Source organism: Mytilus galloprovincialis, chromosome 3 (assembly GCF_965363235.1).
Source record: "Mytilus galloprovincialis chromosome 3, xbMytGall1.hap1.1, whole genome shotgun sequence".
NCBI classification, from domain to species: domain Eukaryota; kingdom Metazoa; phylum Mollusca; class Bivalvia; order Mytilida; family Mytilidae; genus Mytilus; species Mytilus galloprovincialis.
This window is the reverse complement of record NC_134840.1, coordinates 75,081,543-75,109,507: the sequence shown is the minus strand read 5'-3', so window position 1 is coordinate 75,109,507 and position 27,965 is coordinate 75,081,543. Positions and strand designations below refer to the sequence as shown.

The 27,965-nt window shown below is 31.7% G+C and overlaps 2 protein-coding genes across 11 annotated transcripts in view; one reads left to right on the top strand and one right to left on the bottom strand.

Moving 5' to 3' along the window:
- Positions 1-3,188: 3,188 nt before the first annotated feature.
- LOC143068945 (dehydrogenase/reductase SDR family member 7-like) lies at positions 3,189-19,665 on the bottom strand. 4 transcript variants are annotated; one of them, XM_076243349.1, is made up of 9 exons: positions 19,581-19,657; positions 15,094-15,216; positions 11,950-12,102; positions 11,127-11,233; positions 10,444-10,636; positions 9,906-9,952; positions 8,887-9,006; positions 7,364-7,530; positions 3,189-3,443 (listed from the first exon to the last, which is right to left on the bottom strand). In XM_076243349.1, the coding sequence occupies exons 2-9, from the start codon at positions 15,209-15,211 to the stop codon at positions 3,377-3,379; spliced, it is 972 nt and encodes a 323-aa protein (XP_076099464.1). In that variant the 5' UTR covers positions 15,212-15,216; positions 19,581-19,657; the 3' UTR covers positions 3,189-3,376. The 4 variants fall into 4 exon arrangements, with proteins under 4 accessions (XP_076099464.1, XP_076099469.1, XP_076099465.1 ...); XM_076243354.1 differs by lacking the exon at positions 19,581-19,657 and adding an exon at positions 17,708-17,746; XM_076243350.1 differs by lacking the exon at positions 7,364-7,530 and having other exon boundaries at positions 19,581-19,665.
- A 17-nt stretch (positions 19,666-19,682) lies between these two features.
- LOC143068944 (leucine-rich repeat-containing protein 9-like) overlaps positions 19,683-27,965 on the top strand; it is a 46,898-nt gene continuing 38,615 nt past the window's right edge. For 4 of the 7 annotated variants that reach the window (XM_076243347.1, XM_076243346.1, XM_076243341.1 and 1 more), the window contains exons 1-6: positions 19,683-19,809; positions 21,784-21,936; positions 22,497-22,718; positions 23,363-23,503; positions 25,302-25,365; positions 25,987-26,057. In XM_076243347.1, coding sequence (XP_076099462.1) covers positions 21,817-21,936; positions 22,497-22,718; positions 23,363-23,503; positions 25,302-25,365; positions 25,987-26,057 — 618 coding nt within the window. In that variant the 5' untranslated portion in view covers positions 19,683-19,809; positions 21,784-21,816. The other 3 variants (XM_076243345.1, XM_076243344.1, XM_076243343.1) reach the window with 3 other exon arrangements.

Here is a 27,965-nt window from a genome sequence, read left to right as displayed (position 1 = left end):
TTGTCATCAGAATACACATAAAAATCATAATAAAAAGACACTAACGCGTTATTTTTCAAAATGATTCAAGTTTGGTATTAAATGTACAGGTCTTTAAAAATTGTGCATAATCAATTTTTTTTCAAATCTCAGAAAACTAATTAAAGCTATTGCGCGTGAACTCTCTTGTGTCTTTTAAGAAAAGAATCCTTAAACAATGTGAGAAAATTATATTTGAGCATTCCAGTTTTTACTGATTTGATCTTAACTCCTATCACGATTTGATTGTATTTTACTTTTTTGGGGATCTGTGTTTTAAAATGCCGATGTGTTTTTTTATATATGCCGCAGAAATAGCATTGCTCACTACATTCTTTTATCAATATACGCTTGACCTGATTTCGACTTTTTATCATTCTCCTTTCTCAAACAAATATAGCTCTGAAAAAGGCTAAGAGCCTGTTTTATATCTAATGTTCGAGCAATACAACCTTTGACATAGACCGTTTATCTTAATGATACTACTAGTAACATTGTTTATTTTGATTGGCAGTTTAATACATTCCTTCCAATGTTCCTTTAATGGAAACAATCAATGCATCTCAAGTCGATGTAACGAGTTTAGTTACAATGATTCAATTATGAATCGGCTTGACTTTTTCCAGTATGTATACCTATATGGCATAGAGAAAATTATAGAATATCGACGTTAAAAATTTTTTCCCGTTTCTATTTATTCCTTATAGAATAAATCATAATTTTCTCCTTAATGTATTGACATAAGAATAGTGCAACCACAACTAATCAGATTCCGTGTAAACCTAAGCCTGACAAATGTGGTATATAAATATCAATATATCAGTTGTACTTTGTTCTATTATTTTTTTTAAATACCAGCCTAAAATAATAATCAGAATAGCAGACTGATGTGTTTCAATCAAATCATTGAGGGAAACTTTTTTTAATTCTGATATCAATTATACTTGTACGTGCGCGACTTTTTACCGGGAAAAGAAAGTGCTGATTTTGTCGTCCGGTCCATAGTAGAAGATTTGTTGATCATGTTTTGTTCGTTTCTTTTAATAGAATTAGAAAACGCGAATGGTTCCTTCTAATGATAGCTCGCGATGACTGTTATTGATAGATAAGATGATTGAAAGCCCTAGTCTCGTTAATCTGGCAAATATAACTTGAGCGTTTTCACGCTTCAGTGAATAAAACAAATATGAGTCTTCCGCCTAATTTCTCCGTCTGACATAGTTGCTGAATTATCCAATATAGATTTATAAATCTGAATAAGACATTCCATTCATGGTATACATATCTTTTTATATAAGTTTTGTGGAGCTATTTCTGTTTAAATCTTTTCTTTATATAGTTTATTGGCCATATTTTCACAGTTCATATTCTGAAGTAGTATTAAGATTAAAAACAGGTAAAAGATAACATGGTTTTTACAAAAAAATGCATTTTATACGCAGTATTTTTTTTAAATTATTCTAAAGCGTTTGGGCATGGAAAGGGAAAATAATGTTGAAGAAATCGATAACAGCACACTTTCACATAAAGTAGCAAACCGAGCACTACCGGTGTTTAAGAGGGTCAGATTTTACTAATCCACTCGTGAAACTCGACGCGTTGCTTATGTAAAGATTCAATCATTAAAGAAGTAGCGATCCTTAGTGTTATAAACTGTCTGTATTCTAGACTATAATCACATACTGATTAGAAGAGTTTAATTTCACAATACGTTTACTTTCTTTCACTACCACATATTCGACACTCCTGTATGTGAATAGATATTCATCGAAGATATCATCAACCCAGTATTAAATATTTAGGTCCTAGTGGTAAATTATTACTATTGGTAATAAGTAATTAATAACAGTTTGTATAAATTTTCAGGTGTTGATGATAAAGATTTTTTTCAGACATTATTACTAGCAAGTTTAAGTTGTACAGAGTATATATCTTCCAATTAATACGATATTCCAGGGCTTGTATTTCCTTTAATTACGTCAAAACAATTTGTGAATGCTTAGAAAAAAATAGTTCCTTACAGTTTCTACATTAATTTCATTAAAAAAAGCCATTTACCAATGTAGTAAAAAGAATAACTTATCAAAGAAGTCAGATATCGAAAAATATTCAACTCGTGACCGAACAACACTGATAATTAACGCATGCGTTATGCGCATTCGCGAATGAATGTGTTGTTCAGTCACTCGTTAAATATTTTTCGATATTTGAATTCTTCCATTAATTATTCTATGAATAATATACGTGAGACGCACTTTATAACATCAGAAATCAAAACCAGTCTATTAAAAAAAAACATGAACCTGCTCAATTTAGTTTGGTGTGAACCGAACGATGAGTTCTACTTCACATGCAAACACTGCTCTGCGGTCAAAGCCAATAATGAAGTAAGTCAAATTGAAAGGGTCAACATCAGTTAAAATAAACCAGTCACTGAAGAAAATATGTCAAGTTTTTTTAACAAAATGGTCAGATAATGATATGCATTTTCATATTAGGGACTGTACAATCTGTTACTTGATGATTTCAATTTAGAATGAATCAACTGGGGTTATGCAGATTATGTCATAGGAACTATGCTCTCTCTCGGTTTGCAGTCACACTTCTTCAAGGGGCTTTGTACTAAAACAGAATGATTTGGACGAATGTTATACCCGTATTTGGCTTTCAACTATCTTTGGATGAATCATAATTTCGAATTTCAACTTTCCTGTAGTCCAATATACTCTTTGGTGTGTTATATTCAAATTAGCCTGAAAGATTTTTTGGAGATTCCACGATAAAGGAAAACAAATTTCGCATACTTAATTTGACTATATTCCACTCCTTAACGGTCCTCAAATAAAATGTCGTGTTTGAACATTAGTGGCAATGTATTGTAAACTTTGAATTTTTCGAAAAACTAAAGATTTTCTTGTCCCAGGCACAGATTACCTTAGCCGTATTTGGTATAACTTTTTGGAATTTTCGATCCTCACTGCTCTTCAACTTTGTGATTGTTTGGCTTTTTAAATATTTTGATATGAGCGTCACTGATGAGTCTTATGTAGACGAAACGCGCGTCTGGCGTACTAAATTATAATCCTGGTACCTTTGATAACTATATATTGATATACTTCTCATGCTGCATGTGCACCATATCACTCTTGATTCCATTGAAAAACTCTTGGTTAAGTTTGATATTTTTTAATTCCTTTTAAGGCATAAAGATACTTTTATATTTGCTTTCTTTAAACTATAAAAACAACCTCAAATGTCTATCAAATCCATTATCTAAGTGGCCATACTTTTCGGTACCTTCAAAGATACGATGAAACAAACCATATACAAAATGTATTTCTGCTATTCCCATGATATCTTAGTGTAAATTTGTCATTCCAGATTGAAGCTTCTTGACACGTTTGGCACCTATACGTCTTCCTAATCTGTTGAAAAAAATAATTGACATAAAACATTACAATATTTACAACCGTTATATTCATTTTGAAGCAACATTGAATCGGCATAATGAGTATAAGTCTCAAACTTATATAATATCGATATTCAAGACATTGTGTTCCACATTCTTTTTTTTTTCTTGCAGAGAGTGGATATCCAAACGAAATCTGCTTATGCAAGAATTAATCCGTGTAAACATGAATGAATCTATTCAAAAGTGCATTCCACTTTTGTTTGCGTAACTCAACTAAATAAAAATAATGGCTGGTGTCACCATTCAATAAGGAAACACTAACGTGCTAAAGGCGCCAGAGGTCAACACCGGTTACTAGTATATTTTTTTAAAATTGTATTAATCATTACACTGTCTATATTTTGATGTTATTTACTTCGTTGATAAACGGAATCAAATTGTGTCATATCTACATGTGTAACTTTCACCCTAATACTCGCAATAACATAACATTATCATTGTTACTGCACAAGGTGTCCATTTGTTTACCAACAATAACTTTCTTTTCAGCGAATATTGATTCGAAAAGCGGCATAATCTTATTTGGAATTGAAAGCAATTGATTTTTTTTTTATTTGGGGAGAAGAGGCAAACAGGGAAAATAAATATCAGAGTGAAAATGAATAGTCAATTTGGCGATGTTTTGATAAAAAGTACGTTAATTTACCTTTCAACTTTGCAGTTAACTGAACATTCGTCTAAATTAAGATTACTCATCAACAAATAAATGTTCAGTAATAGAATTGTTCATACATGCAAGCTAGAAATCTGCCACTTCTTTCCATAACATATATTTGCATTAGAAATAAGAGAAAACATCCTCTTGTTAGAGATCAGAGATTCCGTTAATCAATCATTGACAATTTACTGAAACAAGATGAAGATGTATGGGAAAGTCTTGTTCAGATGTGTTAATTTCGCACAACTCATGAAATGATTTATAAAACCCTGAACATGAAACAGTTAAACAAAACTAGAAAGACAGACTTTGAAATATCATTCATAAGAAAAGCAGCGATTATGATATCTGAACAACCTTCAAACATGAGTATCTCAAATAAAGGCAACAGTAGTATACCGCTGTTCGAAATTCATAAATCGATAGAGAAAAAACAAATCCGAGTAACAAACTAAAACTGAGGGAAACACATCAAATATAAGAAAACTACGACACAACAGAAACACAACATCAAAAAGTAACACACACAGAAACGAGCTATAATATAACAATGATCATTTCCCTGATTTGGTACAGTGCATTTTAAGATAAAAATGGTGGGTTGAACCTTGTTTTGTGGCATGCCAAACCTCCCGCATAAATGGCAATGTCAATTATAACATTAAAATGACAACATTACATGACAGGACTACAATACAAATAAACGAGAGAAAATATAGGACAGAGAAACAAACGATTATTACCAATGGTATTTCAACTGATCGGGCGGAGCGTACGTTTTAATTTGCATAAGGACAGTTTATTTGAAGATGTGTGTGATAAGGATGATTGCCGTTATAATTATTATTGATTTTTAATCACTTATCAGTGTCATCAAAGGAATTTACAAAAGAATGACTGGACACTTCATTAATGAGTTTATCCTAAAACACCTTTCTGGTTTATTATGAGCGAACCGGTTAACCTCCGCCCAGTAAAGTGAAATAAATCGAGTAATAATAGCCAACAAAACGTACTTTGTTAAAATATTTACAGCTCTTCATGATTGATTAAGAATTTTACATATAGGTCTGAAATATATTCACCAATAGATGTAAAGGGGAGAAGGAAACTGTATCCAGCTCAGAAAAAAAATAACGAAATTCTCCAGTATCCTTGGTGATATTGTTATGATAACGAACAAAGATGATGACTGTGCTATGTAGTTATTCGGAAAGCTGGATAATCTTATTTGGATGTGAAATAATTTGTATTTTTTTATTCGGAGAGGGAGTTCATTCATTAATTATAAAATTACTTAATAATTGAAGAATTTAAATATAGAAAAATATGCGACGAGTGACCGAACAACACATTAATTTACGAATACTGTAACGTTTGTGGGTCATCGTAAATCCCCCTTTTTCTATTTTTAGATACTATATATAACTATAGTTGTCCGGTCACTTTTTCGCGGGGATCGTTTATCTCGTGCTTGAACTCAATGTCCAGACTTGGATATTTAAACCTCGTCAGGGTAGTATTTCTTTAGATTGGGGAAAACTTTCGTACTGGTAAGTTGTACTTTGAAATTTCATTTTATTTTGTATTTTGATGTTTGACTTAAATATTTATTTCTTCTCATTTGATATATTTCTTTTCGGTCTTGTAGTCAAACAGTTCTAAAATATTAAATTACGTTTCCGTTCCAGAATAAATAGAGGGAATTGTACACTAGCTAGAGATTTTATGATTTCGGGTTTATAAAGAGATGGAGTTCATTTTGATAGCGATATTTAAACAGATGGCTAATCCGAGGGGTATTTTGGAGTAACGGTCGTCAATCTACGGAATTGTTCGTGCCTTACTCTGAAATAGAATTTTGTATTATCGCATGTTTTGGTTTTGGATCTTGAACTGGTCAATGATATTGAAAAACGTTTTCAGACATTGCTCTGGTTGGATTGAAAATTAAACAGGTATAGAGAAATGCGATGTTTTTTTTTACTGGATCGATTTTTGTTCCCTAGTCATAGAATAATGAGGTTCATGATCTAGTCTAACAAAGTCGGTGGGAACCAGTGGGTATATTTTTTTTGTCTCGGAAGGTTGACGTCACAACTTGATTGATTGGATAATATTTTAGTTAAAGACGACTAGTGTACAGCTCTCAATATTTTAAGAAAACGGACACCTCAAAATTCTAGTATCATATTATTTTATTCCATTAGATAGCACTAAGGCCAAACGCTTCTTTGAATTGGTAAACTTGTAATGGGTATTTTTCACCGCATCGTTTGTTCAAAAAAAGGGGAAGTTCGACAATGTATTGAAATTCTGAATTGATATTTTCACATGGAGATACCGCGATATTTATGTATTTATATTGTCTTTGTTTATTAAATATGAAACTGTTTTATGAATTTTGGTCATTTGTTATATGAGCAAATACATTGCTTGGCAAATCGTCATCACTGTCATATTTTAGGTTTCATATACCTGTCACTTATTGAATTTATTGTTTCGTTGTATTGTCAGTATGCTGTCAGAAGTCCTGGAGCGAAAGCACAGGCCGAACCCTCTCTACCAGTAACGTAAACGGCTGAGCTAGCGGGGTATAATGTCATGAGACAGATTATGAATGAAAAATACGTTTACACACGAAAACCCGTTTACGTTGCAATACACGTACGTAACGCATAAATTAAATGTTGTTCGATCACAAGTTCAATATTTTTCGATATTTGAATTCTTTCTCGATTAATTAAATTAAGTAAAATATGAATACAATGTACATGAATACACAAAATAGAAATAATATTGTAAAACCCCTCTTGTGTTCGAATCGCACCTCAGAACCGAACTGCACCAGGAACGCTAACAATGAAAACACCGATGACAAGATGAAAAAATTCCAAATCACGTTGATCGTCATACGACCAAAAAGCATAATATCACAAAATCAAATAACAGAAAATATAAAACAAATATAAAACAAAAAAAAACCTTCAACACCTAAAGTCTATAGCTAAAGGTAGTCTTGTATTATTTGTGAAGAAGAAACTTCATATTTATCTATTAGATCTTAGTACTTTTCGATGAACTTTTATTAGAAAAAAAAACGAGACGTTCTTTGACAAAAAGAATCAACCAATCACTGCAAAATGGCTATTTCGAGGCGAGAGGTTAATAAAGTAGACATTTTGCAATAAAAGTAAATAAGACTATTAATATACCTTCTTGTTATAGTAGGAAAATATTGGTATAGATATAAAAAGAACAGTTCTGGGTTTCCTGATAACCAAACTTCATCTAAATCATTTGCCATTGCAACAGACATAAGATAAGCGCATCGTTCGGCAGTCATTCTTTTCTCTGTAGGTTTCATTTCCACTCCTAATGTCTAAAAATCAATACATTAATCTTCTAACAAATGGTTTATGTTTTCAACATTGAACCCTTTTATTGGTAGGTCTTTATTAATAAATCACTCTTTATCTAACAAATGCTTATTTAATTTGGTGTAAATAACACATAACTCATATTATCTTATTTCATCGACAATGTACTTTTCTGCTGGGCATATATTAGCTGATTTATTTATTCATGGAGTAACGTTATATAGTACATTCGGAATTTATTTTGAAATGTGTTTCAAAAGTCCTTTCAGTTCTATATTGTTGTATTGTTAGATATAAAAGTATTTTATGTTCAAAAACAATTAAAAAGTAAATTAACAAAAATATCGACTCCAAGGAAATTCAAAACGGAAAGTCCCGGCTTATCAAATGGCAAAATCAAAAGCTCAACCACGTCAAATGAATAAAAAAAAACTGTTATATTTTTGACTTGTTACATGTATGTCATTGTGTAGAAAATGACGGATTATTCCAGGATGTATAGAGAGCTAAACATCCCACTTGTGAGACAGTTGCATAGAAATACATCATTATGTCATAATGTATGAGTAAAACCAACAGACACAATATGTAAAAATGTCAGAAATATTTGGGTACAGAAGTCAACATGGTGTTATAATCTTAATCGCTTATTGAGCAAAACCAGATTTTTAAATTTCTTCAGAAAATCTATTTGTTTAAGGCCATACGATACAGTTTTGATCCCGTATTTACAGTTTGATGAATATTTCCATATAGGCTATTTTTTGCCTGATTAAATCAAATATGTAATAAAAAAATATACCTTCATGTGCTACTTTTTTATTTGCTCAAAATTCGGATTTGTGGACGTATTTTCCCTTTCGAAAGAAAACCATAACTTTTTTGTTTTAAAAGATAAAGACAAATTGTTTTTTTGTTAAATAATTTGTGATTTCTGTTTTTTGTAAGTATCCTAAAAACGTATGCATTTTTTATTCAGATATAACTCATATTTATCAAATGGTCATGAATTGAGGAAAAAAAACGCAATTTTTTGCTTTATATTTATCAACATTAAAAAAATTGCACTTTTTACAGTTTTATAAAATTTGGTTAACATAATCTCCCTGCAAAATGAAACAAAATGTCGTTTTGAAAAATAGGGGTCCATGCACTCGTTTTCAAATTAAATCAATTTGAATAATAAAAATTAATCGAAAAATGCATCTTTTTCCGGTATGTCACAGTTTGACGTCGCGAAAATAACATATACGTTAGCAACGTCGTTACCTCCGCTGTAACTGTATCATATGCCCTTAATACCAAATACATATAAAACATAAGGAACCCAAACGCAGAAAGATTATTCATGATCTCACATTTTCGCCACTTTCAGTAAACGCATGTAGCAATGCTTCTGAGAACACTGGACCTGGACAAACCATTGTTACATCAATATTATAGTTGTATCCTTCTATACGCAATGCTTCAAACCAACCCTTCAAGAAAAATTATGCATAGGCAAACTATCATTAACAATTACGTATCGAGGAAAAGTTGAAGTCACTTTATAAAATTTTTGAGCATTCTGCCCTATGAAAAATAATAAATTATAATATTACTTTTTATCTTTATATATAACCCTTCAAACAAGATTTTGGTCTCTCGTGGAAAGTTGTCTCATTTAGCAAGTATATTACATCTTCGTATTTTTATATTGAACGAGTAATAAGCGTAAAGGAAACAAAGCTAGGGTGATGTAGTACATGTCGATGACGAGGGAACAGGGTGTGCTAGATTAGAAGGACTAAAACATGATACGGAGCAGAATGGTGTGAAAAAATCAAACATAACATTTTAAGATAGAGACATAACTTAATCGAAGTTTGCTTAATGGAGAAGTTTATCTTAACAATCATTACGTGATAGTGTAAAGAAATTTCTCTAATTCTATGGAAATTTATCCCTTTCCGAACCCATTGTATAAAACAATTAATCAACGTGTGGTTGCCGGTGATCTCAAAAGATCATGGGATTATTTTAAGGGTCATAACCTCTTTAGCTAACTGAATGAATCAAAATATGCTAACAGGTATTAATGAAATTGTCAACTTCGTAGAATGTGAAAGGCACTCGAAGGGGATTTTCGTTTAACAAAAAAAGAAAATTAATTTTTTAATGATTAGAGAAACAGACTCTTACATACTCGTGGATTATCGGATTCATCCAATCTCGATAGTTAAATTATAAATTTTAAAGTCCTCGCCGAGTCTCGGACTTTAAAATTGATAATTTAACTATCTCGATTGGATAAATCCGATAATCCACTCGTATCAATGTAAGAACCTATATGTATACACCGGTAATCAAAAAGAAAGTATCAAGGATTAAGACTTACATGTAAGGCATGTTTTGATCCACTATAAGAACCTAGTCCTGGTGCTCCTTAAAAGAAACAACAAGAACACAAATAAATTTAATAAAAATATTTTAGAATATACACAAAAAACACATTTAACATATATACACATGTAGACCTTTACGTGGTGTTTGATTCCATGCAGTTTTAAAAAAGACTACTTGGAATGAAAAGTGGTAATAGCTATGCATTATTACAAATCAAACAGTCTCCTTCTTTTGGAATTCTTGTCATTCTCACGTGTGTCTTCATTTGATTGTATATTTTTTATTGTAACAGGTCTTCAACGCGTTGGTTATTTTTGACTCGAGCATCACTTAAAAGACATAAATTGTAAAAATGCACATGCGGTTCAAAGACTAGGTACGGTTTAATTTGATAATCTAGTGCAACATAATAACATTCTTTTAATGAAGCTTATATAACTCTACACAAACAATAAGTTTCTTATCTATCTGACTGTGTTTTCAAGGGGAAAGTGTGGGAAAAGATACATGGACATACATCATCTTCATACCTAACTTTCCTGCCAAACTACTTGTAATAACAATCCTTCCATAGTTTTGTTTAATCATTTGTGGTAAGATACATTTTGTTAGTGACAGAAGACCGAGAACATTTACATTTAACATTGCTTTATCAACTTCAAGACTTGTTTTCTCCCATAATGCTCTCTGTGATCGACCAGCATTATTTACAAGCACGTCTATCTGAAAAATAGAAAAAAAATCCAAGATTGCTTTTTTTTTTAATATTGTAGCTATTTAAATGCATAGCCATATATTAATTTGTATTGTACTATATTATCTTCAGTTTGATTCAGTAGGAGTTTGATTCAAATTGATCATGTGCACATTGGAAATAGTCGGAAAGCATTTAGAATATCAGTTTTGTAATGGTGCTTCTAAACCTTATATGGAATATGATCCGACCTGTCGAAATCTTATTGATTTAAAAAGATGTATTTTACATTCAGTTCCGGAATATATGTTTTGTAGACTTAACATTAAAATTATGAATATAAGTGAGTTATTCTCATTGCCGACTATCTAATTTTTCATACTTCAAACATATGATTTAAATTATAAATAGTTGCATAGGATAATTACTGATGTGAGTATCGGACAAGATTTCCCTGAAATATTTGGAAAAAAGGCAGTCTAATATAGAACATAATAGACTATAAAAATTAGAACAAACCTTTTTGAAATATTTAAGTACAACTTCAACTGCATTTGCATGACTTCCAAAATCCAAAAGATCAAGTGGTAAAATAAAGATGTCTCCGGTCCCAATTCCTGGATTTTCTGAAATTAGAATAATGATGAAAGTCTAGATGGGGTATTTCGTTTCTTTATTCATTTGCTTATTTTACTATTTTCCCTTTCTTTATTTATTTTGACCATAACATCTATTCCTCGGCATTTTAACCCTCTATTATTCATATAAGTTGCTGTTTTTGCTTGTTTTTTTAATGGAACTATTGTTAAGCTACATATTGTTTTGTAACTGTAATTTTGTTTTGTTTGAAATGTATTTAAACGACACAAATGAAACATTACAAAAACTAAAACACTAGATATATGTTGTTGAAATGATTACTGAAAGCATGCGTCAGGCAAACAAGATTATACAAAGTACCGTAAAAGAAAAATACGATTTAGACATTTATCTTTTGTCTGATGAGTATTAAAAATTATTAAAGTTGAAATATCAAAAATAATTCACTTTTAAAGGAGATCTGCAATACAGTATTTCATTTTGTCTACTAATAGATCTATTTTATGATAACATAAAAATAGAAATTATACGGACTACCGCAAACACTATATAAATACATACTGGGACTATTATTTAGCTACATATCGTTTGGTTACTGAAAATTTTGTTTCGTTAAGAATTTATGTTAACGACAAAAATGAAAAATTACAACTAAAACACTAGATATATGTTGTTGGAATGGTTACATTAAGCCATGCGTTAGGCAAACAAAATAACAAAATGTACTGTAAAAGAGAAATACGTTTTAGACAGTGATCTTTGACTTGTTTCAATCTATCTTCTCTTCTTGCTGATAATATAAGTTTGCATCCAACTGATGATAATTTGTATGCCAGAGCTTCTCCAATGCCACTGGAAGCACCCGTTATCCATACCACTTTGCCTTTCAGTGAGGCTGCAATAGCAAGAAATCATTTCAGATCCTTCAAACAATGATCCGGGAAGTTTTACACTCCTACCTAGGAGTCTACTCCCGTATTCGGAAGAAGAAGAAGAAGAAGAATGACAGTTATGTTCAGATGTGTGAATTAGATAAGGCTACAAATGTATAGAAATGTCTGATTATTTTCCATTAGCTTTTCAAATTGATTTGTATTGTCAATTTGTAAATTTGAAGATTGCACGTCTATTCAAGATCTTTTAGAGCTAAACCAATTTCACTATTACATAACAGATGAAACAACGATGCCTTTAGATTTAAAACTTGATGAAAATAAATGAATCACACACACCCACGTATAAATAGGATAATAAGACAAGAAAAATTCTAATTTGGATGAGTTGATAAAAGTCATATTTCACGATCTACCTCCTTCTTATAGCAGGATTGTCATCATTAACGACATTTTGAATGTCAAACATTATTTTTACATACTTTACGCAAAAGTTTGCAAAATTATTAACGTAAACAAAAACCAAAGGATAAAATAACAAAAATATCGAACTCTTACGAAAATTCAAAATCGGATAGTCCCTTATCGTTCTCCAAGTGCTCTATACAAAATAATACTTTAAAGCAGTTATATTGCGAGTTTATTTTTTAACTGCACTAGGACTACGCTGATCCCTGTTAATCTTCCAGATCTAAAGGGGTACATTCAAAACAATATTTCAGATATGTTCTTTAAAATAGTGTTTTAAGAGATTTAATTTGGAAATTCAGAAATTAAAACTCAATCCTTATACACACAACTATCATATCATATTATCTCTTTCCATGATGAAATACAGAAGACCCTTCTTTTCAGCAATGGGGATCCAGTGACCATGTCCAAATCATCAAACGAGATAGCAAAGGCCAAATAAAAATATTTTAGAACATTTCAAAGTATATGAAAGAAATTTCATCTAGAAACCAAAATTTAGAAGAATGTCATGCTATTTACAGTTGTCCTTATCAACTGACGGTGTACTTTCGTTCTTTCTTACTTTCAACAGCTTGAATAAGTTGGATTTTTTTTTCAAATCAAACAAGGGTTCAAGAACTCTTCTAGAATCAATAGATTGCAACTACCCTTACTGAAAAAAAAGCCCTGCGGCAAACATTTGCCTCAAGTTTGCAGCAAACATTGCCGCAAGCATGCAGCAAATGTTTGCTGCAAACTTGCTGCAACCATTTTACCATGCAAATGAAGTTTGCGGCAAGCTTGCTGCAAACATAATTATACAAATTAGATTTGCCGCATGCTTGCGGCAATTGTTTGTTGCAAACTTGCGGCAAACTTGCAGGAACTACACATATTATACTAATGTCATGTGTGATGACACATTTAATTTATCTCTTTCAAAAATTACACAGCAACATTTTTAAAAAGTCAATTCCTGTCTTTATACAAACTGTCATTTTAAGAATTCTTGCAAACTCATGAGATTTAAGGAAATACATACATGCATTTGAGTTTTGAAAAAGGGGCGGGAGTCATTCTCAAATGACATAATATACCTGTATTAAAAAAATGAACACGGTAAAATCTCAAATGTGTATTGAGACTATAAAGCTTGGTCATAATTGCATTACATAATTTAACTTAATCTTAATAAACATGATCATGATGGTGCAGTACATCAGTTACAAATTCAAACTTATAATGGCTTAAGTTTTTCAATAACACATACATGTATATATAGTTGCTTACTTAATTATGTATAATGATAACATTAATTATTTCATTAAAACATGAAGTTCTATGAATCATTTGTACTTACAAAATTACATACTGATTATCCCATATTATTGAACCAAAATGCCTCCTTGATCTCTTATATGTGAAATGCATTTCCAAACACAACCAACATGACCTAGCCACAATTTCAAATTGTTAGCATCCAGGAAAGGCCAACTAGGCATGCCCAGTCAATATTGTGTAATTCCTGCAATGTTCTGGCAAACATATAGAATGGTCAAAGTTTTCTGCAATCTTGCGGCAAACATTCTTTATTATTTTAAACTTTCTGGCAATCTTACGGCAAACATTGATGTTTCTGCAAACTTGCCGAAAGCTTGCAGCAAAGTTTGTAGCTAGCGGCAAACATCTGCAAACACTATTTTCTGTGTTTCTGCAAACTTTTTGTTTGCGGCAAACAATTCAGTTTCATAAGGGTAAAATTTATTTTTCAGTCTATTCCAACAGTTGTGACAACGACCCTGACTTTTTAACCTGAAAATGATACAATTTGTTCCCTTCCGTATAGGTTCGTGCACACGTAAATATGGCGTGGTAAAACTAGCGACATTTTCATATATAAACCTTTTTTTTTTAATTTCGATTACTGGATTAACAAAACACTAATTAAAGAAGTTACTATCAAAATTAGTACATGCAATAAACTAAACTATAAAACAACGGTATAATAGATAACAAAAACACGACATAAAGAATTATTTATCATACAAAGGTTTAGAAAAAAATCATTTTTTGATGATTTCAGACTTGTATTGTGCGGAAAAGGCATTATTTTGATAACGTTCTGAAGAAGGTTATTTTACTTAGAAATTAAAGAAAATATCAGAAGATGTGGTATGAGTGCCAATGAGACAATTCTCCATCCAAGTCACAATTTGTAAAATTATGTGTCATTGTACGGTCTTCAACACGGAGCATTGACTCACACCGAACAGCAACAACCACTAAACATCAGGTTCCTAAATTAGGACAGGTGCAAACAAAAGCAGTTGATTTAAACGTTATTAAAAATAGGTACCAATCTTCACCCTTACCTTAAACAATAGTGTAACATGACAACATAAAAAGACCCACTATAAAATAGCAAATGAAATGGCTAAACTAAGTCAAAAGATATATAAATAATTCAAGTGAACATACACTGAACGAATAAACGAATAGAATGGTTCTGCTGTAACTAGCATATGTAATAAACTATTTACCTGGTGTCTCTCCGAACTTGCAGTACCATTGTAAATGAAGATCACAGTCGCTTAATAATATTCTTATTATTTGTATAAATAATAATGCCACTCCAAAAACAACTAACAAGTCAAACATAGTTTCTGAAATTATAAAAGGAATGCTACAAGATCAAGTAAGCCGAAGATGCAGAAAATTTTAATCCTGGTTTCTATGATGAGTTTATTTACAACTATACACTGGATAGATGACTCTGCAAGTTGAGTTTTAGTACCCAGTGGTATTGTACGTCTGTGCTGCCTTGATTTATCATTGATATGGTCATAATTATAAATTAACTTGGAATTTTTCGGAATAGTACTAAGGATCTTCTACCACAGGTGTAGATTACCTTAGCTATATTTGACAAAACACTTCTGAACTTTGGGTCATCTATGCTCTTCAATTTCGTCCTTTTTCCGTTTTAAATAGTTTGATTCGAGCGTCTTTCAGTGGTAAGTCCTTTATAGACGAAAAGCTCGAGTGGCGTACAAATTTCAATCCTGGTATATACTTTGAGTTTATCTACAACCACTAGATCAATATATGTCACTACTGGTGGAGGGTTCATCCCCAAGGGTACCACAAGCCTTATTATCGGCACTTCTGGGTTGGCATGAATTATCACTGATATGGTCATAATTATTGTTTACAATAGTTATCAAAAGTACCAGGATTATAATTTATTACGCCAGACGCGCGTTTCGTCTACATAAGACCAAGGAGGTTATATTAGAAGGAGAGAGGACGAAAGACGATAATTACACATAAAATGTTACCGACTTTTCTGTAAGTGGGTGTTAATTACTTGAGATCGACTCTGTCACAGAGGGAGATTTTGTCCTAATTACATACCCGAGTAAGAACGGAAACACCCGAGGTGTCATAAACTGACCGGAAATATAATTATTGATATATTAATACGATTTTTTTGTGATATTTTTATTAAGTAATTAAAAATTAAAGTTTTATGCTAAAAGTTAACTTCTAACCAATAGAAATGAAACGAATATCTGTCTTATTGCCGTCAATGTTAAAACCAACAGAAAGCACCTTTACGTTGTACCCGATAAATTTCTCTATGTTTCAATTGCAAATATTCTTTCCGGTCGTTACCGGTCACCGTAACTAAAGTACTTTGCATATTCGTATATTTTCTATGATTATTACCTGCCAATTCTCATCAACAGGAATTGACAGGTGAAGCGAAAATCTTTGTTAAAAGCAATGTAGTGTTGAATAAAAATCGCACACCAACTTTCCTTTAAACCCTTATAACTTTGTCATTTCTTCATCTTTTTTCACGGTAGACAGACGATTGATTTTGAAATTGCGCGTCCAATCTTTTTCCATATCAAAAACACCTATATACTGCATTGTTACCAAAAATACTCCTGAACTTTAATGACCCACTCACTGATAACAACCACGTGACATATGCGATTTATCTATTAGCCCGAACTGCTCGCGGTAACAGCCCGGTACATCAGAGGGCCATGTCAAGTGGGTGATAAACATGTCGGTTTCTTTATATTTTTATCATTTTTCTCTGATCGAACTGCTATCCTGGGGATGTTAATTTTGTTTCAAGCAGAGTGTTCACTCTCCTTCTAATATAACCTCCTTGATAAGACTCATCAGTTACGCTCGGATCAAAATAGATATATAAAGTCAAACAAGTACAAATTAAGTTGAAGAGCATTGAGGACCAAAAATTCCAAAAAGTTGTGCCAAATACGTCTAAGGTAATTTATTCCCTGGGATAAGAAAATCCTTATTTTTTCGAAAATCCAAAATTTTGTTTGTTCGAATTAGCTAGGATTTTCTACCTCAGAAATAGATTACCTTCGCTGAATTTAACAAAATCTATCTGAATTTGGAGTCGCAAATGCTCTTCAACTTCGTATTTTAATTGGCTATTTATTAATTTGTTTGATTTGAGCATTGCTGATTAGATGTTTGTAAACGAAATAGGCGTACACAATTTTTATCCTGGTATCTATATGTGAGTTTATTTGTAACGTTGGATATTTTGAACAGCACTTTAGTAATTTTGTCAGTGCAAATGACTATAACATTATATGTATTTTTTTAGACGTGAAAACATAAATATTACAATATGGAAAGTGCAATCCCGCCTGGTCAATACAGTATTCTACTGACAATCATGATTTGAATTTATTCAGTCACAGATCCCGCATGTCCACTATTGTCCGTCTGGCGTTACTGGATAGCACTTCAGTATTTTATATAGTAGATCATAGTATAATGAGTGATGCATATACATAGCAGGATGTTTACCCAAAGCCTAACCTTCGCCCAAATCCAGTCCATATGGTGTGTATATGCATTAAAGTATAAATATATCGACATCTTTAATTATTGCTACTATGTCTGTCTATTCACATTAACTTGTGATATAATACAACTGCATTCAATCGGTAAAACTACCTTGGAATTTACATGGTAGCGTACAAATATTGGTCATTTATGATTATTACTGTCCTTACATCAAGTAAACATGGTAAAGATCAGCAGATATTGCTCATGGGCAAGAAAAATATCATTTCTATACTATAATTTTAGTTTGCTTACTTTCACCTTTGACACCTCAGTTTGTAAATAAACTGAGTTATCGGTCATGGGTTAATTCAATATCATTCAAAGTTCCTTTTCCGCGATTTACGAATTTACCGCCGTTGTTTATTTATACATATTTATACAAGTTTCTTATTATGATTTCACTGGAAAAAAATATATAAAAAACTTATCAATTTGACAATAATTTAGAGCAAGATTACTGTTAACATCGACGATTATTGTTCTTATTTTGAAATATTCTTTTTTATGCATTTAATTGGTTAAATTGTCAAATATTCTTTATTCTCCGTCTACGATTTTTTAAAGAAGGGAATCATGTTTTCGGGGTGAACATCCGTCCGTCTGTGAATCCGTCCTGTTTAATTCAGTTTTGGTCTTATCAAATGGATGCTTTGGTGAACATATTTTCATTATGAAGTGAACTGATTAGGGGTTTAAACACGATTTCACTACTCATTGACCTTAACAGGAGTAGGAACGGCATTTACGGTCATTTTCGGCTACCGCTTGTGTCAAATTGGTTAAAATTTTACCGTGATTCGTCAAAAAAATGCTTATCGTGATTTGTCAGAGGTCTAAAATATTATAACCGTCACTGTTATTATTGGAAAAAATTAACGTGATGTGTCAAAATCAGTCTTTTTTTTTTATCGTCTAAAAGAAAGTGTGCATTTTATCGGCATGCACCAATATGGCAAGAATTGTTACCGTTATTCGTCATAAAAGTATCCCCATTACAACCCTCTTATAAGATAGTGCGCGAGAGCATAAATGTTTTCCTTGCATAATCATGAATAATCATCGTATACTTCGTTGTGAGTCTTAAAAGACCGTTAGCTGTCAAATTCATGTTCATTGATTTGAATCAAATTCTCTTATTGATTTATAAAATACTAAAACGTATATCGGCTTACTAATAAGTATCAGCATTTCGTGTGTATTTAAGTCTAAACGCCATCTAATTACCCATCGCGGTGTCATCCGAAGACTGTCGACTGTCATACAACCAGATATAAACATAAACAGTTCTTGTCCATTCGTTTTTGATGCGTTTTGTTATTTGATTTTGCCATGTGATTATGGACTTTCCGAATTGATTTTCCTCTGAGTTCAGTATTTTTGTGATTTTACTTTTTATAAATATCGATATCTATGATAGAAAGATAGCGAACACATTGGATTCTTTTAGGTCTGTTTGAACTTATGTTATCGGTGTAAAATATGTGAACAATCGTTTTAACCTGTATAAGAATGAGTTTGTGTGGATAATATCAGTCGATCAAAACGCAAAAACAAAAACAAATAAATATAAAAGGGTTCCATTCCACTGCGAGGCACTGAGACTGAGGTCTATAACATTATATTAATTTGGTATGAAGGATTTTTTTCAGAGATGAGTGTCTTGTCTGAGTAACTGTTCCATTCCCCCAAACGACTGTGCTCAGTTACGCAAAATGATCACCTTTCCGTTCTTTTTACATGCTTTCACCTTTGTTCTCTATTTAAAACCAAATATAATACCACATTTTTAAATGATCCATTAATTGTTTTTAAAATGCAAACGTATCATTGAGGAAAATCACTCACAGAGAAACAGGGATAAGTGGTACCCTTTAATGAGACAACTTACCAGACATTTCTTCTCATTAGAACAAACAGTATATTTTTTTTTTATCTTTTTTTTATTTTTTTTTTTTTATTTAAATTTATTTGTTTTATTAGACACCTGAGACAATTGATTGTCTTCTCAGATTATGGAGAGATAATCAATTTAGAGGAGAGATAAAATAAAAACATAAACAACCAAGGTTGGTAACTTCAACGTTATATATTAAAGAAAATGTGACAAGGAATATATGTTAAATACCTAAATTTATTGTCCTCAGTGGTGCCTCATTGTTTCTCAGGGAACTGATTAGACATGTGATTAGGAATGGTCCAATGAAAACGCCGGAGAAAGCTTCAATATGGCCGAACTTATGGCCGGAAGTTGGTAATTTTCTAGTGCGAAGTTTGAAAATGTACCAAATTAGTCTTTCATTGTGCTTAATTTGTCTCATACATACACTTTTCTGATAGTTCTCCTTATACTTAAGGTATATACATTGAAAAAAGTGTCTAAGAACTTATTAAGCCTAAATAGATCATGTTTTTCTACCAGTGGGGTACTGTCTCAACGTCTCCTTTACCTGTTTACACTTAGGTGTGTACTGTCATAACCCGATCTCATGCAATGTTAGTCAAATTGTAGTACCATACATGACTTTAGTCCGTGTACCTTAATAAATGGAAGAAGTATTAACCATAAATCCCCTATGAACTTGAATTTAAAAGCTATATTATACATATTTAAAACCATTTATGACAGAACTTGTCCAATGACTGGCATTGATTTCCAGAATAAACGTAAAAACTAAAGTTTTTATCCTTATAACTAGTCCAAATACATCCCAGAAAAAAATAAAATAGCCTTGCCAAACGTCATAATTTATATTTGGACTATCAGTAATCAGATAATCAGTTTAGTTTACTCTGAATCAAAATGTTTTTCATACAAGACGCCTTGCATGAAGAAATTATTGCTCATTTGTGACTTCTCAAATTTACATTCAAGTTGAACACTGACCTTATCTCTATTTTGAAACCTTCAACACTTGATGGTGACCTCAGATACTGTGACACTTCAATTTTTCCATCATACAACAATCTCTTTTCCTTTGTGGTGTCAGACATGAATCCGGGTCCGTCGCGCCCATTCACGTTCGCACCCACTCATGTTCGCCCCCTTTCACTTTCGCACCCTACATGTTCGCACCCAAAGTCCGTTCGCACCCTACATGTTCGCGCCCAATTTTAACTTTGTGATCAAGTAGTATTCTTATAAGTATTATTGTTTTCATTGTCTCAAAATAAAGTGATACAGCATTTTTTTGTGTTGAATAAATCTTAATCATGTTTTGGATAGTGTATTGTTAAAAAAAATAATATTCCTTTCTAAATAAAGTGGGATTCTGTCAACGTTTTATTTTGTGTTGAATAACTCTTTATCATGTTTTGGTTAGTGTATTACTATAACTTTGTTTCATTGACTTGTTTCAAAATGAAGTGAGATTCTGACTACGTTTTTTTTTTTGAGTCTTGCATGAATAAATTTTATCATGTTTTGGTTATAATAGTGTATTGCTATATTCAAGGACGTATTAGTTATACGTCCTTGCTATATTTTATTGTTTCATTGTTTCAGATCAAAGGGACCAAGCTGTTAAAAACAATTATCTTTTGTGTTTTTCATTTATAATCTTCAATCTTTTACTCATACCAAGCTATAAATACATTCAGTATTTACACAAAAGCAATTAAAAACAACAAATTATTCAACTGGAATTTGAATTAAAATTGGGCGCGAACGTGTAGAGTGCGAACGGACCTTGGGTGCGAACGTGCGAGGTGCGAACGTGAAGGGTGCGAAAGTATATTGGGCGCGAACGGACCTGATACCGTCAGACATTTGTTATTATGACATCAAAGTTTTACGGGAACTGTTGCAATGTCCAGTTATGGTGAAAAAGGTGTTTTTCCTGTCACATTTGTCAAGGAATATTACTTATGACTTTTCTTCACAGTATAGGGTCCATTAGCCCTAGGTACATTGTACATTTGCCTTACTTTTATAAATGATAATTAATTTTAATGGTAATAAGGTTTTATAAACATATTCAGTTATTTGATGATAAATATTTTTAAAAATATAAATAAGAATTTTGACCCCAGTTTCATGGTCCACTCAAAGTGCTTAACATAGAAAATGATAGTGCGAGTTGGGAATCTGTGTACTATGGACACATTCTTGTTAGTAATTTTTAAATTAATATTTCAATTCTCATCTCAATAAAATAATGTTGTTAGAACAGATAAAAAGATTCAGATAAACTTGATTTTCATTTATGTTGTATTTATAATATTTTATAATATTTTTTATTCTTGTACACTTCATTGCATATAAAACTAAATAGTTATCTGGTTGCAGCATTACAACATAAATTTTTATTTTGAAAATTATTGTTTTTTAGTACCAATTATGATGTGTTGAAGTAGCTATCACAATGTCTGTGTCAACAGATTCTTCTGGTCCTGTCACCAATGGAGATGTCACACCATCTACAATATCAACAGAACCCAGTAGAAGCAACAAAGATGAAGAGGACGACTGCATGAAGGAGTTGGTATGTATTCACATGAGAAAGTCAATATGCACTAACCTAACCTGTAATACATGTACCAATTTAATACCAAGTAAACAATATCACTTTTATCCTCATCAAAAGACTAAATAAAACAAAAAATTGTTATTCATGTCCACTGTCCATCTTTAAACCATCAATGTCACAATTACCAACAGCAACAATGTTTTTTTTAATATAAAAATATAAAGAAAATGTGATATGATTTCCAAAAAGAAAACTCTTCAACAGAGACCAGAAAACATATAAGTTAACAACTATAGGTCACTGTATGAGCAAATATACCATATAATAAATACGGTAATAAAAATCCCTATAACAACAAATGATGTTGATGTTTTTGTCTAATTATATTGTTAATTTAGATATAATTTTTTTTATTTTTAGTCTAGCACGATTGGGTCAATAATGAAAGAAATTGTTCACTTTGTCTCTAACATGGCAAAATAGGAAAGTTACATGTACTCTCATTCAAATTGTCAATTGAAACCTGTCTATTGATGTATTTATCCATATATATTGTTACACTTGATATTTTACAGTGCGCCAACAATGGAATTAACTACAGTAAGATACAAAATGGAGACATTTGTAACGTTGACAAACTTGAGATGTTCTTTTCTGGATATCCAAAGATTATTGGCATGCACCTCTTTCCCAGTCTCAGTTGTTTGGTTATAATGGACCAACAGGTTGCCAAGATTGAGGGTCTGTCTACACTAGTTCTCCTTAGGGAGCTTTGGATCTGTGATTGTCAAGTCAAGGTAAAGAAATTTGTATTGAATCTGACATTTGAAAGAATGTTAATCTTTTGAAGTGATGCTAAATGAGATCTGTTCAGATTAGTCGCAATATTTGGACATTTTTTTTTGCTATTTATAGGGATTTGTGAAATTTTTAAATTGATGTGAAATGATACTGAACAAATTCTCAACAAATAATTATTTGACAAAGAGTCTTTGTGTATAATTATAGTTTTATTCATTTGATTTTTTTCTAGTAAAAAATTTAAAAAAATAGAAAAATAAAAAAAAAGATGTTGATTTACATGTCACCATAAAAACTTAATACTTTCTGGAGTTTTTTAAAATAGGGACAGCCATTGTGTTGCTATAACAACAAAGAGCTGCAAATATCACAGGAAGATCATTTAACATGAACAAATATGTAGCACAAAAATCACTCATGGTTTTATTTTTGCTGACCATCATGAGGAATATGGGCCATTTACTAGTTATACTATCCTCATCCTCTTTCACACCTGATTTATTAATGTCTCCTTTAACTTCATTAATATGCACAGAAGTACATTTATTTGATGAAATACTTGTAAATTGTAAACAGAAAAAGATGGTCTTTCAGTCTTTGGTATTGGAATTGTTCTTTCAATGATTATTTCTTATTTCAGAAAATAGAAAATTTGGAGGCAAACAAAAATTTAAGGAAACTGTACTTATATGGAAACAAGATTGAAGTGATTGAACACCTGAACCACTTGGGAGAACTTGAGATTCTGTGGTTAAATGATAATTGTATAGTTAATATAGAGGTAATATTGTGTTACACTTTGTATTTATAGAATACTTTTTCATTTATTTTCCTGTATACTTTCTATGCAAAAATGCTAACAAATATTACTTCACATTAAGAGCACTATGAGCAAAAAAAATACTGCTTGTAAGCTATAAGAGGCAGAGAAATGACCAATATAAAACAATTCAAACAAGTAAACTAATTTCCTGATTTGTGTACGAAATAATAAACCAAAACACAAATATGACATTTCATCAACAAACAACAACAGTTGAATTGCAAGTTCCTGACTTGGGACAGGTGCATACACAATGTGTCGGGGCTAACTATCTTCATCATATAAGCAGACTTTACAAGTACAACTAACAAACTTTGAAATTCATTTTTGTTATTCAGAAAGTTTTGTTTTATACTTCTTAGCTATGTTGACAATGTTTAATCAAACCAAAGGTGCATTAGGCAGATTTTACAATAAGAAGGAATTAGTGTTTTTTGTATCCATCAAAAAAGCAATTGCTGAAACTGTGAAACAGACTGTGTAATGGAGTAATGCATTATGTTATTGAATAAAATGTGTCTTTCTGAGTAAATAAAAATAAAAATTACTCTGTGTTTGTGTTTTATGTTAGAATTAGAGGGTTTTCAATTTCAAAATATTGGACATGGAATAGACATCATGACCTACTTTACTGACATCCAGCTTATTTGGAGTGGAATTTTGAAGTATTATTTATAAGTGGAGCCTAATAACATGGACTTATATTTTAATAAAAAGTCTTCTTTTGTGTTTTAATCATAACTTTAAGGCAGATTTTTATTGGTAAAGGCTAAAAAAGGTAATTTAAAAATATTGTTGCTAACGTCACGTCTTTTCCGTCCATTGTGGTATGTCACGATCGCAATTTTCTTGTTAGTTCTCAGACAGCCCATTGTAGTTATTTTTATCCCGGGTTTTATAAATAATTGAAAATAGCAATCATATTAAATTTGGATGACGTAAGGGGGTCAAAGGACTTGAGGAATCAATATCATTGGCTGTTTTATTTTTTGCGAACGTTACTGTTCGAGGTTTCCGTCCAAATCAGTGTCACGTGAGCAACATATATTTATATCTGTAACTCTCCTGTATAGGAGTTACAATATCGCCCTTTGCAGAAATAGATTCGGAGTCAGTTCCTTCACATGATGGGGAAGCAAAGAAGGTAAGTTGTATGTAATATCGTTACAAGAGGACCTTAAATGTATTCCGTCCATCAAAAAGACGTTCGCAACAAAACATAATGTCATGATAGTAGATGTTGCTAATGTTACTATTATGAATTGGTTTCTTGTGTATTCATTTGATATAAAGTACACCTGCAAATGACATTCTGTATATTTAGAAATTCTAAACCAGACTGTACAATTTTATTACTCCAGGCATATTTTAAACATCACTGTGTGCATACATTTTAACTTTTAAAGATGTTGTTGCTCATGTGACATGTCCAAATGTCGCTAACGTTACTAATTTTTTGGTTTCTTGTGTATTCATTTGATATAAAGTACACCTGCAAATGACATTCTGTATATTTAGAAATTCTAAACCAGACTGTACAATTTTATTACTCCAGGCATATATTAAACATCACTGTGTGCATACATTTTAACTTTTAAAGATGTTGTTGCTCATGTGACATGTCCAAATGTCGCTAACGTTACTCATTTTTGTCTCCGTCACATTAGCAACATGAAAGTAGGAGACAGAACACAATACTGTAAAATCTGCCATTATTAGTTAAATGTTTAACTAATGAAATTAATTTATGTTTCAGAATATTTCCATGCTGAGCAAACTGAAACAGTTGAATTTAGCAGAAAACAAAATAACGAGAATAGGTAACAGAAGTTTCTATTCATCAAAAACATTTTAAATATGTCAGAGACAAATATGAAGATTTGTACACAAATTAAATGATTACAAAACATTCAAAGAATCTCTCTTGTTTCAATTTTTTAATTTTACATCGACAGATTAAATAAAATTTGGGATACATTTAGGAGATAACTGTATTGTATGTTAAGCTCCGACGGCATCAATTGGGGATTTGATGGTCACAAATTAAGTTTACTGGCGACGCGTTAGCGGAGACAGTAAACAGGTATTTGCGACCATCAAATCCCCAATTGATGCCGTCGGAGCTTAAAATACAATATTGTTATCTCCATTCTAATGAAACTGACAGAAAACAACGTTAAAACATGTATTTAAAATCTGTCATATGCCGTCTGTGCTTTCGCGTACGTCCCATAGCATCTATTGTCAATTGATGCCATGTAAGAAAGTGACGTTATCCAATCAAAATGAATGTTACAAACGTTGTTGCATTAGAATTATTATTTAATAGTATGATATATTCAATCTATAGTTATCATGGATTAGGGAATGCATATAAGAATTTTCTTGTTTATTCCTGTTATCAAATGTTAATATATAGATATAATTATTTGATGTTGTAGGTCACACATTAGACAGTAATAAAAAGTTAGAAGACTTGAACTTATCAGGAAATAATATCACCTCACTCAGGGTAGGTATTTATAGCTTTATAAGGGAGATAACCTTTTTGTGTTTTAATATTTGTACGCATCAGTCATATATTTTATAGTTTCAATTTTATTATTAATTACCAGTCAAGTATTATTAAATTAATCTTATCATTACATCATAAATATTAAATGATATCATCTCATTTCTGATAAAATTGTAAGAAGAGTATTTTATTTAAAGTAACACTATATCAATTGGTGGCTTCAGTTTTTTATTTTTCAAGTTGTATCAGTTTTAGACATTAGAATATTAAGATAGCAGATGAAGGCTGTTTCATTTAGAAATAAAGATAACCTAAAGAAGACACTTTTAAAATTAGAGAATAAAGTAATTCATGCTGGTTGACATCACATACATAAAGAACACATCATTTGCAGATCATTGAAAAAGAACGATAGTGTTTGTCTACATATTGTCTAGAAATTTTTAGAGAAATCTATTTCAACTCCGAAATTCTTGTTAATAGTTTTTTTTTTCCATTCTAAACAGTTAGATTTTAAATATTTAAAGCATTTTAAAATGAACATTTATATAAATTGTTTGAAGTGGAGAAATATTGTATCCCACTCAATGCAGTGGTAGAACCTATCTTTATCAAACTGATCAGAATTTAAACAGAAGCAGTTTAAATGCATAAATTATGTTCTATGTACGATGTTAATCATGCTAGTTTTTTGTCGAGCCTGCAACTTTTGTTGCAGAAAGCTCGACATAGGGATAGTGATCCGGCGGCGGCGGCTACGGCGGCGGCGGCGGTGTTAGCTAACTTCTTAAAAGCTTTATATTTTAGAAGGTGGAAGACCTGGATGCTTCATACTTTGTATATAGATGCTTCATGTTACGAAGTTTCCGTCAGTCACATGTCCAATGTCCTTGACCTCATTTTCATGGTTCAGTGACCACTTGTAAAAAAAGTTCAAATTTTTTGTAATGTTGAATTCTCTCTTATTATAAGTAATAGGATAACTATATTTGATATGTGCGTACCTTGCAAGGTCCTCATGTCTGTCAGACAGTTTTCACTTGACCTCGACCTCATTTCATGGATCAGTGAACAAGGTTAAGTTTTGGTGGTCAAGTCCAGATCTCAGATACTATAAGCAATAGGGCTAGTATATTCAGTGTATGGAAGGACTGTAAGGTGTACATCTCCAACTGGCAGGTGTCATCTGACCTTGACCTCATTTTCATGGTTCAGTGGTTATAGTTAAATTTTTGCGTTTTGGTCTGTTTTTCTCATACTATATGCAATAGGTCTACTATATTTGTTGTATGGAACGATTGTAAGGTGTACATGTCTATCGGGCAGATGTCATGTGACCTTGACCTCATTTTCATGGTTCAGTGGTCAAAGTTAAATTTTTGTGTTTTGGTCTGTTTTTCTCATACTATATGCAATAGGTTTACTATATTTGTTGTATTGAACGATTGTAAGGTGTACATGTCTAACGGGCAGATGTCATGTGACCTTGACCTCATTTTCATGGTTCAGTGGTCAAAGTTAAGCTTTTGAGTTTTGGTCTTTTTATCTAATACTATATGCCATAGGTCAACTGTATTTGGTGTATGGAAATATTTTATGATCTTAATGTTAGTTGCACAGGTTTTATTTGACCGTGACCTCATTTTCACGGTTCATTGCACCGTGTTAAGGTTTTGTGTTTTGGTCTATTTTTGTTAAACTATAAGTAATGGGTCAACTATATATGTTGTATAGAAGCATTGTTAGCTGTACATGTCTGCCTGGCATGGTTCATCTGACCTTGACCTCATTTTCAAGGTTCATTGGTCTATGTTTAGTTATCTTGGTTAATGTTAAGTTTATGTGACAATTGTTATAAAGCTTAGCTTTATACTTAGGACTATCAACATAATATCAATGATTAGT